General features: G+C 40.8%; 1 protein-coding gene across 2 annotated transcripts in view; it reads right to left on the minus strand.

Moving 5' to 3' along the window:
* Nucleotides 1-18,217, minus strand: part of LOC121629118 (partitioning defective 3 homolog) — a 432,758-nt gene that overhangs the window by 270,175 nt on the left and 144,366 nt on the right. For both annotated transcript variants that reach the window (XM_041968670.1, XM_041968671.1), the window contains exon 3: nucleotides 7,646-7,820. In XM_041968670.1, the coding sequence (XP_041824604.1) occupies nucleotides 7,646-7,820 (175 nt within the window). The remainder of the gene's footprint in view (nucleotides 1-7,645; nucleotides 7,821-18,217) is intronic.

Raw genomic sequence — 18,217 nt, forward strand, 5'->3', positions numbered from 1 at the left:
CCACGACCAATCTCTTTAATAGTGTCCCAGCAACCCTGTCACCACAGAGTTTCAAGGACCAAGGCCAGAGATTTAAGAGATTTAGCTGAGGAGCAGGTCAGTGGAGGACTGGGCAATTCCTCATTTTAGCCTGTTTCACCTACAGCTTGCACCATATCAGGGCAAAAACAGATGTTCTTCTTTGGTAGTTCATTTTTCAGCCAATCACATGGCTGCAAATCAACAGATTAGTAATGTAGTTTTGGTGAAGACGACTGGCTGAAGTTCAAACTAGGGTTACAGAAAATAGTCTCAAAAAAGAGAAACTGAGGCTACAATTTACACAGACTCACCAAAACTGGACAATAGAAGATGGAGAAACGTTGCTGGCCTGATGAGTCTCTATTTCAGCTCCACATTCAGATGCTAGGCTCAGAATTTGGTGGAAACATCATGAAAACGTGGATCCATCCCATCTTGGATCAACAGTATCTCCTTGTTGCTGACCATGTCCATCCCTTTATGACCACAGTGGAGCATCTTCTGATGCTACTTCCAGCAGGATAATACATCATGTCACAAAGCTCAGATCATCTCCACCTGCTTTCTAGAACATGACAATGAGTTCTCTGGACTCCAACGGCCTCCACAGTCTCCAGATCTCAGTCCAGTAGAGCAGCTTTGGGGTGTGATGGAACGGGAGATTCTCATCATGGATGCAGCCGACAAACCTGCAGCAACTGTGTGATGCTGTCATGTCAATATGGAGAAAACCTCTGAGGAAGGTTTCCACCACCTTGTTCAATCAAACCAAGAGTTAAGGCAGTTCTGAAGGAAAAGGGGGCCATCCTGGAACTAGAAGGTGGTCCTGAGAAAGTCTACGTGGATTGCAGCGCAACAAAATGCTGATGTTTCCTCTGCAAATGCAACTGAGCATCAGAAACTATCCAAAGAAAATGTGACAATTAATAAGAGTCAGGGAAAGGTAGTGATCCATGAAAGCAGTCTGAGGAAGTCAAACCAAACCATCCTAAACCAGTGTAATATCAAGTGAAAAGGTCTGTTAAAGGTAGTTGACACTGATCCATGAAGATGTTTTTAGTTGTAAGTTTACTAACAGCTTTGGAGCAGTGCTAAAGGAAACACAGCTTAAGATATGAAGGACAGTTTCTTACCTGAAACCTTAACGTTGCATCTATTTTTCTCTAAATTTCCTTTGCTTCTGTGTCTGCAAGTGGGGGAGGAGGAAGATTACAGCCTTTACTTCTGTACTTTTTTTATGACAGCTTAATATCTTCATTTCAGACTCAAATAAGCGTCAAAGGTTTCCATTGTGTTGCAGATCGTTTTTTTTTTTTTTTTCGTTTCATTTTATTTCTAACAGGTAATTCAGAAAAATATTAAATATGTGATTGAAAAATGGCAAATGTGACAGGTATGTAAAGTAAACTCCTCAATGTGAGCGACGGAAAACAGAAGATTCATTTTCATAAAGAACATCACTAAGATCAACATTAATTTAAAGTTTGAGACATTTTCCTGTTACTTCTGAAAGATTAGAATATGGTGCGAAGGAGTGGCAGAGACAACTCTGGCATCTGTATAATTACAGGAAAATTACATTCATTATTGTAATTTACATCTCATCTCCAATCCAATTATTAGCAGTTTGACCTGCATAACATAGAAATCTAAAACAGGCTCCCAAGACGCTGGCAAAGGAGGGGTTGAGGACCGAAAGCAAATGAGAGGTAGAGTGTGGGACACTGGGAGTTGTAAGAGGGGAAGAAAAACAATCAATATGGCTCTAAAAGATGAGGATTTTAAATAGCCATAATTCCCCGCCTCAGAGCCCAGCTGCCGAGGGCGCCGCTGCAATACTTTCAAGTCTGATATGCAATATTACTGCCAGTAATTTGCTCATCTTCATCTCTGGAGGGATCATCGCCGCCTGTCTTGTTCGTCTATACGATGCCAGTCAGGCTGTCGCTTAAAATAAACAAGGTATGAGGTACTCCTCGAGTCATGCAGAAACCTGCAAACAGGAAGATCCAGTGTGCATTAAACATGGTCTCCGAAGTCCAAACATGTTCAGAAAACATCGGGCTGTCCGTTGTTTTTCTTTTTGGTCATGGTGAACTTCACAACACTGCCACGAAACAAAAACAAAGGTTCATTGTGTTTCCTGTTTCCCACCTATCTCCTTCACTGTCATTATCTCCAACACATGCTTCAGATGCACCCGTCAACAGGACAGGCGTGGGAAGCAATCAACTTGTCGGCTTTGTTGCATTCTGAGGCTGCAAAGCCTGATGATGGCTTTGTGTGGGCAGAAATTCTGGTATGTCAGAAAGAGTTCATGACATGCTTTCAGCTGTGGAAAAGTTCAACTCTGAACATCAGCAGAAGGTCAGCAAAGCCTTTAAATCTCTTATGTTATTATTTCATTTATCGATTAATGTACGTTTCCTGAATTAAGGAGCATTAGAATTCAGGACCAGGTATATAACAACCTGATCAAGTCACCATGATCAGGTTAATATTTAATCTAGATAATATAGATCTTAATCTATAATGGTGAGTTAATACTTCCAAACTTTTTTAAAGTAGTGCTCTGTGCTTGGCTATATGCACTTCATGGATTCACATAGACTGTATGTTGGTATTTCTTGGTAGGAGAGACATCAAAGGAGTCAAAATAACACAAAAAATCCCATGTTGCACACACATATGAAAATATGCTGCAAGGAAATGATGAATTCTTTACTTGCATCTAACTGTAATAAGCATGATTGAAGTTCAAGTTCAAGTTTATGTATTCAGCATATTTTCTGCTGGAGTTGCCCAAAGTGCAACAATAGAAAAACAAATAGAAAACTCCACAGTTGAAAATAAAAGACAACACGATAAAACAATAAAAATCAATTAAAAATAAAATGATAAAACTGTCATAAAAAGGAAAACACATAAATGTCAAGCTTAATTTTGTTTAAATGCCAGTGCCAAGAAGAGGGTTTTGAGTAGAGACTTAAAACCAGAGATAGACTGAGCAGCTCTGACGTGAAGGGGCGGCAGCCGAGAAAGCTCTGTCACCCCTGGATTTCAGTCTAGCAGACGGGACCTTCAAAAAGCTGTGAATAGGACCTCAGAGTCCAGGCTGGAGCATGCTAGTGTAGCAACTCCGACAAATACGGGGGAGCTAAACCATTTAAGGCTTTAGAAACGAGTAATTAAATGTTGTACTGGGTCCTAAAACTAACAGGAAGCCAATGCAAGTAGGCGATAACAGGTGTGATGTGATCACATCGTCTCGTCCCTCTAAGCAACCGAGCGGCAGTGTTTTAGCTAAGATGACTGGTTAATGCCATAATACAGAGTCACAATAATCAATATAGGACATGATGAGCAGGTGGATGACTTTCTAAGTCATGCTTAGAGAAATAGGCTTTAACTTGCCAAGCAGCCTCAAATGAAAAAAAAACACTTGACTACAGAACTGACCTGCCAGTGGAAGTTAAAGGAGCAATCCCTTATCCAAGTTAGCTTAAAAGTCAAGGATCAGTTCTAAATGTTTTTCTAGCTTTAAACCGTGCTGTGTGTCAGTCTAAGTCGCCAGAGTTTAAAGGTCAGTTCTTCAGATGAGCTGCAGGAATGGAGAAAAGTGCTTAGCTCCTATCAAACCAAACCAAACTAAACCAAACCTGACGATCCGCAAACTCTGTATGAACAAGTCATCTGTGATCGGTCTCATTAAAGCTGTATTTCATTTATGCTGGACGGAGAAGACGGATACGCAGACGGACAGACAGTTTCATCTGTCTCCTGCATTGGTTAGGTGCCTAATTTGGTCTATTTTCCGGGAGTTTAGCTATCCGTCGCTTGACGCAGATGAAGGAGCGATACCACTGGTAATCGTGCGACCAGCAAAAGAAACAAACCAGAGAAGAAGAAGAAAAGTATCAGCAAAAAAAAAAAGAAGAATGATAATAAAGACAGACTACAAGAAAGGCTATGCGAGTGTTTAAGGCATGTTGGTTGGTTGCAAACTTAGTTATAGTGGGGCACGTTTGAAAATGACGTTGGATCGAGGGAGTGATCGCTGATCAGCACTGCCCACTAGTGCAGGAATTGATTTAACAAATGGCAACGTAAAAGAAGCATGGAAGTATGAGGACAGCAACGTATGACAACATTTTAAATGGATGTCCTTAATTATGCGTAAGGGAGCATAAATGGGCCTTAAGTAAGCCTCCCCTGCAGGGACGTCTAGTTTCAGTCCTTGAGGACAGGTTTTTCTGCAGCTCCAACACCCCAATTCAAATTAAATGGACCTTCCCAGCGTGATGTAACATGTCTGTCCACACCTGTGAGTTCTGGTTGGAAGGTCTCAGATGTTCTCTTGTAGTTACCGACAGCTCCGTATCAGTTTTCTGGTTTCCCTTAACTGGAAGTGAATATGTGCTAACATCTGAGTTACCATCATGTGTGGCATTTTCTGCCTGCGTGTGCCATGTGTGGGCGTGTGCACGTCCAGCTTGTCCTGGCAGGTATGACTGAGTAACCCACTGTGTCTCAGTTCCTTCTGCTGTTATTAATCGAGCAGCTTTTTTCTCAGTTAGTGAAAACTTTTCCCTCTGAACACTGCAGTGTACCACTATTTTAAAGTATCCTGGTTTAAAAAACACTTATCATTTCCATCACACTCTTCCTGTGGTATGAACCTTTTAATGACAAGTCAATAAAATAAAGTGCAGGAATCCATCATGTGTGTTGTGCAGACTTAGTTTGTGATAGTTATAAAAATGATACCATCAACCCCTTTGGCCAGTCTGACAACTTGTTCAGGCCCTTTGATCCTCTATCAGTCTACACATTCTACATCTTGTGTAGCGGCTGGATAGTTCAGTTGGCAGAGCTTCTGCCATGTATTCGACCAGAGTTCGATTCCCCCAGGGGACGAATATTCTTCCAGTTGGATCCTTAGGCAGGACCCCTAACGCTACTGCCTGACCACTGTAAGTCGCTTCGGATAAAAGCATCTGCTAAATGACTGTAATGTAACATCCATGTGCTCATCTCCAGTAGACTGGATTAGAATAGAATAGACGTTTATTGTCATTGTAACATGTAACATATACAGCGAAATTAAGACTGCCCAAGAGTCAAAGTGCAGTGCAGCAACATACATTTAACATTCAACTATAAAATTTTAAAAGAATAAAAGATTTGAATTTAAAAAGAAACAACTAAGTTAAAAAAACTAACTAATCTTCCACGCAGTCGATTTTATACTTATCCTGTACATCTTGCACGTAGACAGCAGTAATATTTATTGTACTGTGTAACAGACTGCAAAGAAATTATTTGAGGTTGTTTATGGTGGTTATAGCCACAGGATAAAAGCTGTTTTTTAATCTGTTTGTTCTGGCTCTGATTGATCTGTACCTCCGTCCTGATGGTAACAGCTCAAACAGGGAGTGTCCGGGATGTGATGTGTCCTTTAGAATGTGTTGTACTTTCCTGAGGCAACAGGAACTGTGTAGCTCTTCCAATGTGGGGAGAGGGCATCCAATTATCTTCTGGGCCGTGTTTATGACCCTCTGGAGCGCTGTCCTTTGAGCCACAGTGCAGCTGGGGAACCAAACACCTATACAGAATGTTAAAATGCTTTCTGTGGTGCACCGGTAGAATGACAACAGCAGTCTCTGGTTGACATTGTTCTTCCTCAGTACCCTGAGGAATTAGAGTCTCTGCTGAGCCTTCTTCCGCAGCTCAAAAGTGTTTGTGCTCCAGGTGAGGTCCTCCTTAATGTGGACCCCCAGGAACCGGAAGTCCTCCACCCTCTCCACACAGTCCCCCCAGATGTGAAGTGGTAGGATGTCCGTTTTGTGCCTCCTGAAGTCGATAACCAGTTCCTTGGTCTTTGTGGTGTTTAAGCGCAGGTTATTCTCCTTAGACCTCACTAACAGCTTCTCCACTTTGTCTCTATACATCGACTCATCCCCTCCAGAGATGAGCCCCACCACTTTGGTGTCATCTGCAAATTTCACTACGATGTTATTGTGGTGAGAGGGGATGTAGTCAAAGGTATAGAGATTGTAGAGTAGGGGGCTTAGCACACAGCCCTGTGGGGAGCCGGTACTGAGACTGAGGGCCGTAGATGTATGTTGACCCAGTCTGACCCCCTGGCTGCGACCTTGGAGAAAGCTGTTTATCCACATACAGGTGGAGTCCGGAAGCCCCAAGTCCAGAAATTTGTCCACCAGTCTGCAGGGGAGGATGGTGTTAAACGCCGAACTATAATCCACAAAGAGCATCCGGACATAACTCCCCTTCTGCTCCAGATGGGACAGAGCAACATGCAGGGCTGTGGCCAAGGCGTCTTCTGTGGATCTGTTCGCCCTGTAGGCAAACGGGTGGGAGTCAAAGCCTGGAGGCAGGAATGATGAATGTTTCTCGAAACACTTCATCCCCTCTGGTGTAAGTGCTACTGGCCGGTAGTCATTCAGGCTGGAAATGTGAAGTTTCTTTGGCAGGGGGACTATAGTGGAGGATTTCAGACATGAGGGTACTGTGGCCTGAGCCAGGGACTGGTTGAAAATCCTAGTTAATATTCCAGCCAGCTGATCTGCACAGTCCTTCAGCACCCGTCCTGGGACACCGTCAGGTCCCACGGCCTTCCTCGGGTTGATGGCCCTCAGTGTACGCCTAACCTCAGGTTCTTCAACACTAAGGGTGAAGCTGCTGTGGGCTGTGAGGTGTGGTGTGGCTGCCTCTGGTGACTTCCCCTCAAAGTGGGCAAAGAAAAGGTTAAGTTCCCCTGCATTACAGTAATGGTCTTCCAACGAGACTTCCCCAAAAGATCATTAAACATCTGCAGCTCATCCAGATGCTGAGTGCTAGAGTGTTAACCAGGACTAAGATCTAAACACGTCACACCAGTTCAACATCTAGTTTCTAGTCAGTCACAGAATAGATACTTTACTGCAATACCTGAGATGTGCTCAGAGAATATAAACCCAGCAGGGTTCTTAGATCCACGTCAGCTATTGCACATCAGATTCCAGTGGTGATCAAATGCAGACCCTCCAGGTTAAAAACTTCTTCCCTCATGCATCTGTGAATGAAATCTACACCATACCTGCTAACTTATCTAGCTTGTTGATCTGCTTTAATCATTTAGATTTAATTTAGTTATTTTACATGATTCTGTTGTGATTTTATGATGATTTTTACAATGTTTCAGAATATTTTTTCTCTCTTTATGCACTTTTTAATGCTTCTTCTGCATCCTGCTGTAATGCTTTTAGTGTTTTATGTAAAGCACTTTGAATAGTGTTCTACAAATATGCTTGCCTTGTTTCACGGATGCATTTGTTTTGGTTGCATTTACGCACAATGTGTGGTTAACAAGTTTGCTGGAAGAGTCAGTTTTCCAAACCTTCCTTTGATCCTGCTGTACTTTAGCTTTTTGTTTTTTATTGCTAAATTGCAGCGAACAAAAGCCATCCCATCATCAAGCTTAAAGCATTTCATCTTGAGCTACATAAATGTAGGCAAATTCAGCATCTAAAAGATCTTTATATGTTTCATGTTTAACATTATTTAACACTATAATTAACTCTTATCTGGAACAGATTTCAAATTTCAACATCATTCAACTCACTGGTTTGCAGAGCAGACGGAGTAACCTCAATTTCACTGTTGGCTTGGTAGGGCTGGAAGGCCGATGCTGAGCCCGTCTCACTGGCAAAAGGTTCAGGACTCTGTGTCCCTGTGGAGCTGGCGCTGGTACCATCGCCTCCGTTGTGCGGATCTTGTTCCTCAAACACTGCCACCAGCTGGAGAGGAGGGGAGAACAAGTAAATCACTGTACGGCAGTAACAGATTTCCTGCTTCGGGTTCAGGAAATCTGCTGTTTGGTTGTGTGAATGAGACAAGACCCGGATCAGACAAGTGTGTTGCAAGTTTAATGACATCATTTAATCAGGTAAACTAGTACCAGTAAAATAAATAAAATCACGTCATCCAAAAGCAGTTAACCACATACAAGTTAAGACTTCTCTTTGGGCGTCGGACCTGTGGTTGCAGAGAGGAGGCAGCAGAGCTAAGTGGCTTTCATTCACAACAGAACGTAACTAAACCTCTCTAAAGAAGATTAACCTCAGAGACAGAGCAATCATACAGCAGCAGAATGATGTTTAACATGCAAAACACAACAATAGTCCTGAGATGAGTTCCTTTTCTTTGTGCTACCTGCACATTTATGTAGCTATGAAAGTGGAGCGAGGAACCAAAAAGGAAAGCTTTAGTCAATGCTGGAAGCAAACAGCTTTCATGTACACCACATTATATTGATGCAAGGGCAAAAATAGCACTTTTTTCATATTGGCTGTTTTTCATCACCCCAACAGAAGGAAATCTGCATATAAACAAGTTTAGAAGTCTCTGCTCTTCTGTTTGATTTAATTCATATGCAGAATATGATACTTAAGTGTGTATGTTTGTGTGTGTGCGTCTGAATTTATGTCCCTGGGTGAGTTTACCCGTGTGGTTTACAGTTGCCATAATTCATAGCAACATCTCTCATGCTGGCTTGGCACAATTAAAGCAGGCTGCTTTTGTTTTTTTTTCCCTTTTATATGTTTCCGTGCCAGTGCCATCTCTGCGATGCACTCCATCATTGAAAGCTACTCCCATTTCTCTCTAATCACGTTCCATCCCAATCTTAAAATTACATTCCACAGGTTGTAAGGGTTTATCACAAATCTGCTCAGTACACCAGCAAGGCAATAAGAGAGAAAAGAGATACACCACAACAAAAAACGGAGATTGAGGAGGTAATATCTTGCAGGTTAGCTCTTTGGTAAATGTGTAAATTCACGTGTGAAGGCATGAAATATTTTTGTCCATTTTAACTGCTGGGTCTTAGTTGGGTCTCCTTATTCATTAAGAAGTGGTCTGAACATAATTCTCTCATTCCCAAGCAAGTTGGGGCGCTGTGTAAAATGTCAAAACAGAATCTCATCAACTCATATTTTATTCTCAATAGAACATAAACAGCATAGATCTTGAAACTGAGACATTTTATCATTTGGTGGAAAATATGAGCTGACAGTGAATCTGATGGCAGCTAAAGTTGGAACAGGAGCAAAAAAAGGCTGAAAAAGCCACTGGTACAAATCAGAAACACCCCGAGGAGCATTTGACAACTAATTGCTGCATTTTCCGGACAATAAGTCCAACGTTTTTCATAGTTTGGCTGGTCCTGTGAGCAACATCAATGCTGGAAAGTACATGGAGGTTTTAGAGCAACATCTGCTCCCATCCAGACAACGTCTCTTTCAGGGAAGGCCTTCCAGGTTTCAGTAAGACAATGCTGAACCACATCCTGCATCCATCACAACAGCATGGATTCACAGGAGAAGAGTCCAGCTGCCGAACTGGCCTGCCTGCAGTCCAGACCTTTCACCAATACTAAATATCTGGAGCATCATGGAAGCAGAAATCCTGCAACCAAGGTCCAGGACTGTAGAGCAGCTAGAATCCTGCATCAGACAGTTGTTAGAAGAAGCCGGGATGCTACACCATGCTGAACATCACCCTGGAACTACTTTTTCCAGATATGCTGCTGCCATCAGATTCACTATCTGCTCATATTTTCCATATTTTCCATCACATGGTAAAATGTCTCAGTTTCATCATCTGATATGTTATTGATCTTCTACTGGGAATAAAATATAAGTTGACGGAATTTAGAAATTATTGTAGTATGTTTTTATTCACATTTTATACAGCATCGCATGTGCTGTATGATATATTTAACGTGGTTGTGGTAAGAATGGTGAGGTTGTGAAGATGCATGCCGCTGTGGTGTGTGTGCAAGCCAAACAATCATTAGTGAGAAACTAATCAGGCATCCCATTCAGATTTTTCTGCGAGCATTCAGCCCTCCGCCTGCCAGCTGCCCATTTACAGAAGTGGTGAATACTGTTGTTGATGTTGCAGCAAAATGTGATTTTAAATCTCAAATCCCTCTAATTAGGTCCACTTTTCAATGCCTTGCATCCTTTCAGCAGACACAGTGTTGGGATCAGACATGTACAGCTAAACCCATTCACACACCCCCATTTCATAATCAAATGAGCCTGTATTTATCCTGAATTGAATATTTATGGGCTCTTGAGTGCTTGTTCATACTGTTATACTCAAAAAGACATGAAAAGTTTTTATGAAAGCTGACGGGCAAACATATCAAACTACAGTAAATGCCATGATCAGTTCATAAGCTGACTTCTAATTTCCAGGCAGTACAAGTCTTTATCTCATTTTCTTTGCCTCTTCGCTTGGTCTGTTCTTGATCTGTTCACCAAAGGTTCAGTTCAATTAATCCCAAATTGAAGTGTGAAAGAAAAGACAGTGGTTAAGTTTTTATTTAAAGCAGCTTTGGCAAACGTTTGAAGTCAAACTAGAAAGCCAGATACAGATGGCATGGCTTTGGATTTTAATATGATTCACTCAGATAATTTTACTGCTTCATGATATTGCAGAAAGTTCCATCTTTGAAGCCATTTGACCAAAATGTACAAGTAGGAAGACAATTTAAGAAGGACTGAAGTTACATTTGATGAAGAGCAATCAACAAACATTATTGGAGTGTCTCTGAGGGAGGAATGGGACAGATTTGACCTCTCAAAGATGTTCATATGGGGTCATTTAATCCTATATCTACAGTATATATAGTAGTTTATAAATGTGAGAGCCTACAGTCTTAGCGTTAGCTGCTAATGTGAGAACATACAGTCTTAGCATCAGATGCTAATGTGAGAACCTACGGTGTTAGCATTAGCTGCTAATGTGAGAGCCTACAGTCATAGCATTAGCTGCTAATGTGAGAGCCCACGGTCTTAGCATTAGCTGCTAATTTGAGAGCCCACGGTCTTAGCGTTAGCTGCTAATGTGAGAGCCCACGGTCTTAGCGTTAGCTGCTAATTTGAGAGCCTACAGTCATAGCATTAGCTGCTAATGTGAGAGCCCACGGTCTTAGCGTTAGCTGCTAATGTGAGAGCCCACAATCTCAGCATTAGCTGCCAATGTGAAAGCCCACAGCTTAGCATTAGCTGCTAATTTGAGAGCCCACGGTCTTAGCGTTAGCTGCTAATGTGAGAGCCCACAGTCTCAGCATTAGCTGCTAACGCATAATAGTTTACAGGTAAATGTAATCTAATAGTGAATAAAAACATCTGAATTATCTCAGAGAGAGAAGCTGATTTTGGCCTTATAAGTGCCTTTTCACAGCTGTGAACATAATCCACCGAAAACTATTTATCCTCCTTATTTACGAATTTTATGAGAGTTTGCCAGGCTTACTTTTAGAATTTTTATTATCTGGTGTCCAGAAACAAAGTTACTACAAGTGTTATTTTAAAACACTGAATATGGCATGAAGTGCTGATTTTGGTAAAAACACTGTGCAAGCCGGAGATCCAGGACGATGCCGGAATACTTAAAGCCCTGAAATTAAACATTTATTAAGAACCTGCTGAGTAACACAATAGCTTCACTGGCTTGGTGAAAAACATCAGATAGTCCCAAGTTGTCGAGCTTTTTCACACACATACCACTCAGTGTCAGAGTCAGCAGATTTAAAGCTTCTCTGAACTTTCACGGCGCAGGTTTTACGTAGCGGTTGAACGTGTTGGATCCCTTCGCTCCACTGTAATAACATATGTGAGCCTCTACATGGCATGTCATTAGCACATGACATCACTCAAAACACACAGCAGAGAATTACACTAAATAGATAAATGAATCGAGCCCATTGTCAGGATACCTGATCTGGAATTTTCTTCAATAACAGTACTAATTCAATACCAGTATCAGATCGGTGCATCCCTATATATAACTTAAAAGTGGACAATTTTTTCCTTACCATCTCAGATGAGCCTTTTCAGGGGAGCCGAACTCTCCCGCGATTCACAACGAGATCGTGACAAATTTCTGACTCTCAGCTGTTAGCTTCGGGTGATGAAACAATCAGAAATTTATTCCCTCAGATTTATCTAATTTAGTAAGGTTGTAACTTTTCAAATTTCACAGACAAAATACACAAACATTTTATATGTGATGATTTTACTCGGATGAGAGTATCCACCTTTATTGATTCATGCACAATTTGAGATGAAAATACAGCATGTTAAATGAACATGCATGTTTACTGACAGTTATCTGACTCCATATGTTTCTATCAGCATCACCGTTCCTCACCATCCAAAGGACATCATAGAAAACTTCCTGTTTTCCACTCTTTCCGACTCTTTGCCCTCTGAGTTGCTGTACAGAAATTCCTCAGTTAGATCCAAAAGTTTTTAAGTGATGCACAGACATGACCGGCGTGGCTAATTAAAAATTGGCGTAACACCTGAGGCTGATGATTTAGAGCTGATAAGGAGGCTCAGAAGGTGAATTTTAAAGAGCCCCTGAATAACAAGATGCGACAACCTGCAGTGAAACACTAATCAAAACCAAAGCTGGAGACTGTGGAGTGGAGGGAGACCACATCATAGGATGTGAGCTGAAGAAATGTTCCAGTTTCCAGTTTCAGGATAAACTCTAGAGCGATTTGAAAAACCTATTTAGCTCCTACCTGCTTCAGTTGAGAGAAGCGTTGAAGAGAGAAGAAGTTTTATTTCTCCTGCAGAGAGCTACAATGCTGCTGCCGCTGCTTTAAGCCCCTGAAGCAAGGCTGACACTCATCCACTTTCAGCCTGTTCCACTGGCTGTCACAGCAGCTGCCAATCAACCGCTATCTACCTGGAAGCCTGAGGGCTGCTGGAGAGAGGCGAGATGATGATGAAGGGTTGAAACTAAGCAAAGGGAAGAGAGCGGAGTGAGAAAGGAAATTCAAGACTGCCGATGTACAAGTTATATTTGGGTTTCATCATTTCCATATCTTTAACAGGAAGAGTAGAGAAACCAAATAAGTCCACAAAACACGGAAAAACTGAATCTCAGGGATGCTTTTCATGCTGGCATCCTTACATCTGCCTGTGACTTTTGTCAGGGAGGTGGAGAAGAAAAGATGGAGAAGGAGTTGCTAAGGGAGGGGTGAGAAACTGTTTTGACAACCTCTGTTTAACATCTTTTCTCCTGCCCCTGCACCAGATACAACCCCTTACTTCCAGAGCTTTCTGAGCTTTCAGGATGCCAGGGCAGCAGGGCTGGCCGCCATCCGAAGAACTCAAGAAAAAAAAAAAAACAAACCAAGACAGCAGAGGTCATTAACAGTCAGGGGATGGAGCTGGCAGCGCCGACAGAGATGTGTAATACCTGCACTGCCACGCTCTGACACTAATCCATATCTGCCACTATGACTTTTTAACAGCCCAGTGGAGAAGAAGGCAGACGGGAATCAAGCCATCGGAAACGTGTCCACTTAATCCACCCGCTCAATAACTGAGAACAAAGTTATGCCGGGCTGCATCCTGCTGTAAATTTTTCATGTAGATGTAAATTCTGATGACGCACACACACGATGCATCAAGCTAATGCAAAAAAGGTAGCCTTGATAAACACAAGAACACGTAAAAGAACAAGCATATTCTGAGCTGCTGATGAGAAGTTCTGCTCAGATCCTACTCAGTGTTTTAGCACTGTGAGATGATTTAAACCCCAGTACACTGATTTATCTGCCTTTCTCTCTTCTGTGGGTGTGGCAACACATGATTATGTTAAATTGACTGATTTATTGATTGCATAATAGAGTTTATTTACACATAAAGCCTCCATAATATTTGTTTTTCAATAAAACAGGATGTTTATTTCATGTTTCCTCAGGTCAATCAACGAAAGTTGTGTTAGATTAAACAAAGCTGGAGGTAAATCTTAAATACCACCTCTAGCCCATAAAACCACCCCAGCACGAGCCCGGACAGACCAGACTTCATCTTCCCTCTCTGTCATTTATCATCATTTTACTGCAGGGCCACCAGTGGCTCAGAGTTATTACAGGTACTGCAGAGGTGGGAACAGTGAAAGCCACTTACTCCACCAGAAACTCCAAGGACTCAACTTGTTGAGTAATGGCTATGAACCCCCATCCCTCATCCACACACCACTCATCTATCCATTCATCTGTCCATCCATCCATTCATCCCCTTTCTCAAGTCATGCAGCCTTTAAGAATCCATCAATTACAGACAATTTCATCAGATGAGGCCAATCTTTGATCAGTGCATGTCCTTCCTCATTTCAGTCATCTGAGGGCTTCTGACCTTTACTTTGAACTTTTTATTACCTCAGGCATTATCCAAGTGGACAGCCTTCTTCCTGCAATTCTAAAGTTATCACAGTTTTTAATATTTTATAACTGTTCCCGTCCATTATTTCTCAGACACCCAGAGTCATGCAAACCAACAAAGTGCTTAGTCCTGTATTTTTCCTGCTCATTAAGATCATCAAATATTCAGAATATGAGTCTCCAGCACGACTAGCATCCCAGATAACCATCAAACAGCAGCTCTTCAGAAACATATGCATATTTCAGGTGCTGTTGCACGGACGCCATGCAAGGCAAGACTGGTGCAAAAGCTGCAAAGACCTGAAAGGACGACCTTCCCTGCAAAAGCAAATGAACATACAAAGGAGGAGGGTGGTGGGAATGAAAAGGGGCTTGCAGAAGTAGAATCCTCTGACAAGTAAAAGACCGGTTCGCTAAAACATGAAGTCATCATTTCTTTTACTTTTTGAAAGAAGGTAGAAACAAAAAGGTGGGAGGAATGTTAGAGTGGATGCAGAGGCAGTGAGAAAATACACAGAGCAAGCAAAGTTTAACCAGATTAGAGACTCATCCCTTTCAAATCCAGGAGGCTAAATTCCCGTCTGCCTTTGAAGTTTTCCTCCTGCGTTGGGGGAAATGAATTCACACATATTAGGCCGCTGTGTGTGAGCGCTACCTACGCACTGCTGACAGGAGGGAAAATTTCCACTACGCTCCTGACACTTTCTTCCATGTTTATTAATACCGCCGGTCATACAGCATGTACAATTTAGCTTTATTCAGCCACGGGACAAAAAAAACATTTTCTGACACACAAAATATTTTTTTTGTCTGAAACTGAAGAGTGAAAAAGGAAAGGAAAGATGAAGAAACATAATAATAATAATAATAAAAATGAGAAGAAGAAGAAGAAGAATGAAAACAGAGGAAGCCATGATTGCATAAAAAATGACTTAATGACGCAGAACTGGGAGATCATATACAAAAAAAGACACTAATAAAGCATACCAGGAAGTTCTAAAAATATTTTACTTGCTATATGCTAAAAATGGTCCTATAAAACAATACAAGAATATACATAAACAGGCTTTAAAAAGCCTGTAAAAAGATAAATAGATTATATAAACAACTCTTAAAGCACAGAACTTCAGAGGCAAAGGAAAAGTATAAGAAATACAAAGATTAATGAACTAATATTATAAGGACATGTGAGAAAGAATATTATAACTTACTGGAAAAAATAAAAACAACATTAAAGTTATGTGGAATGTTCCAAATGACATTGTGAGAAAAGAATCCAAAAATACAAATTACCCAGAATACTTCATTGAAAATGACAAGACTATGAATAATATGGAAGATGTGGGGAATGTTTTTCACAGATTCTTTATGAACGTAGGACCTGCAACAAAAATGAAGGAACCAGAGACGACAAAACGTGGCCAGAAACCCAAGTACAGTTTGAGAAAATTTAAGAAAAACAACACTGTCAGCTGCAATAACTTTGCAAGAATATTCTTCTGTTGGACTCATTGCACTCAGTTTGTTCCTTTCAAGGACATTGTACTCAACATTCCTACAGTTTGACTGCACCGAAGCACACACTGAACACAAAGCAGTTGTATGGTCATATAATTTGTTTATGGGATACTTTATAGATTTCCATGCCAACAAAGTTGTTGAGGGCACCTTCAGGTGTTATACACCCTAGAATTGGTCTTACGATCCAATCAGTCAGCCCACTTCAACCACACTACCCACCCCATCTAACAACACCTTTCCTCCCCAAACCGGATTCACATGCAAAACAACAGCCACACAGTCTGTCAGGGGCTGCACTTGCAAATGCAAACAAAAAAGTCTATATATAATATAAAACAGTGTCTTTTTAGACATTTCAGGTGGGAGAGATGGGTTAGTGCTGCAGCTGACAAAAAGGGAGAAAGGCCTTAAAATACTCTGCAGCCCTGGTGGATGGAAATCAGGTGTTGCGAGGCCAGATCCAACCAAGAAGTGAAAAATTTCACACGTTCACATACTGTAGAACAGAAAAACATTTTAAAATGCCAAAATCTAATGAAAGCTGCTCTGAAATGTGAATGTCTTCCATGTGCTGCTCTTTTTCTGCATGTAGAGAGGCATTATCACAGGTGGTCACAGGTGAACTGTAACGCAGGTGTGACCACGCTTTCTAAGAGCCAGAGACGTCTTGCTTTAAGTAGACTGTGCAAATCCACATGGGCCCCCAAACAAAAGCCCAGCATCATCTGAGAATTTTAATTACTTTTCTTTTTTTCTTTTATGCCTAAAAACAAATGTAGGACATAAAAATGAAATAAACTGTGACGATCAAGATGGAAAGTGTCATGGCCTCAAGATGGCGCTGTCGTAGTGGTGCAGGACAACAGAAGAAGAAATCGAAGGAACAACAGACAGAAGATCAGAGTTTTTAGCTAGTTTTGCTCGTACTTTGTCCTGCTAGTTAGCTCTGCTAGCCTCAGATAAATGCTAGTAAGCCAGCAAAAATTTCTATTTTCAAAAATCAGTTTAGTGTTGGCTCCTTGAAAGCTGGTTAAAATTAACATTTCACATGCGAAGAGACAGACTCTGACCTTTGCTTTAGGGTTACTTATGACTGAAACATTAGGGTCAGTCTATTGTGTTATTGCTTTCTTTTTAAATAACACAATTTTTTTTATTAAATAATTAATACAAATTAGGCACATTATTGATTTCCAGGCACAGTTGTGGATTATTGCTTGAGGAATCATTTTTATCTGTTATTTTGCTTGTGTAGCTCAACTTAAGATGTTTAATTTTAAAATGAGAAGATCTTACGACTGTAGCCTGTTTAGCATGTGAAGAATAATGGTTTGTGGTGTGTTTGCATTAAAAATTTTAACACACTTAATTAAATTAGTTAACGCTGTTATGTGTTATTTTTGACAGCCCAAATATATATATATATATATATATATATATATATATATATATATATATATATATCATATTTTTTACATGAAGAATATTATGTAACTGAGTCAAAATATTTTTTAAATTATACTTGTTTTTTTTCAAAAAGTTTTTGTTCATTCATAATATTTTCTAAAAGGAAAGTTAAATAAATATAAACATCTTAATAATATATGTGTACTTCTTTATACTATAACAAAGGGGGAAATGTTTTCGTTATTTATTCGTTAGGTTATTTTGCTGCTATTTTACTGGTTCGTTATTTCCAACTCTGGTCCTCGAGGTCCAGTATCCTGCAGGTTTCAGATGTTTCCTTGTTTCAACACACCTGACTCAAATCAATGGGTTCATAGCAGAAACGTGCAGAGCTTGTCAGAGACCTGTTTCATTTGAATCAGGTGAGTTGCAGCAGGGAGACATCTACCACCTCCATTGTAGTTGGGCAAACCAGGACCCCCAAGCAGCATCTTGCATAGGGTCTCACCTGTGTAGAGGTTTCCACCTGTGATCCAATCAGCCAGGACACACATTAGCCCCAAGTATAAACAAAGCCTTTTAAGTCAGCAGAATCAAGAGAAAAGCACATTATGTCTGAAAATATTTTCCTATAAACCTTTTAGATTAAAAAAGAAAACGGTGCCAAATTAGGATTTAAATGTCTTTTCTGAGTGGCCTTCATCCTGTCACCCGGGACGGCCGTGGGTGAGCTGCCTCAGAGCCTCAGGCCATGGATCAACAACAGAGGTAGAAACTACTTAACATGCAAATAGAAACACTTTGAACTCCCATAAAACAGACTTCAAAACAAATACCCCAATGTGTCGAGCTGCTGTCATCAAAATCTTCCCTTAATGTACTTCTCTTAAATTTCACTTTTGCAGCTTTGTTTTTCTGTTTCAGCTTTCATAAAACAAATGGGTAATAAATACATTAGCTAGCAAGAAAATCTAACACTTACAAACACTGAAGACTCTTCTCACTGGATAT

The sequence above is a fragment of the Melanotaenia boesemani genome, chromosome 18 (genome assembly GCF_017639745.1).
Source record: "Melanotaenia boesemani isolate fMelBoe1 chromosome 18, fMelBoe1.pri, whole genome shotgun sequence".
In the NCBI taxonomy this organism is placed as follows: domain Eukaryota; kingdom Metazoa; phylum Chordata; class Actinopteri; order Atheriniformes; family Melanotaeniidae; genus Melanotaenia; species Melanotaenia boesemani.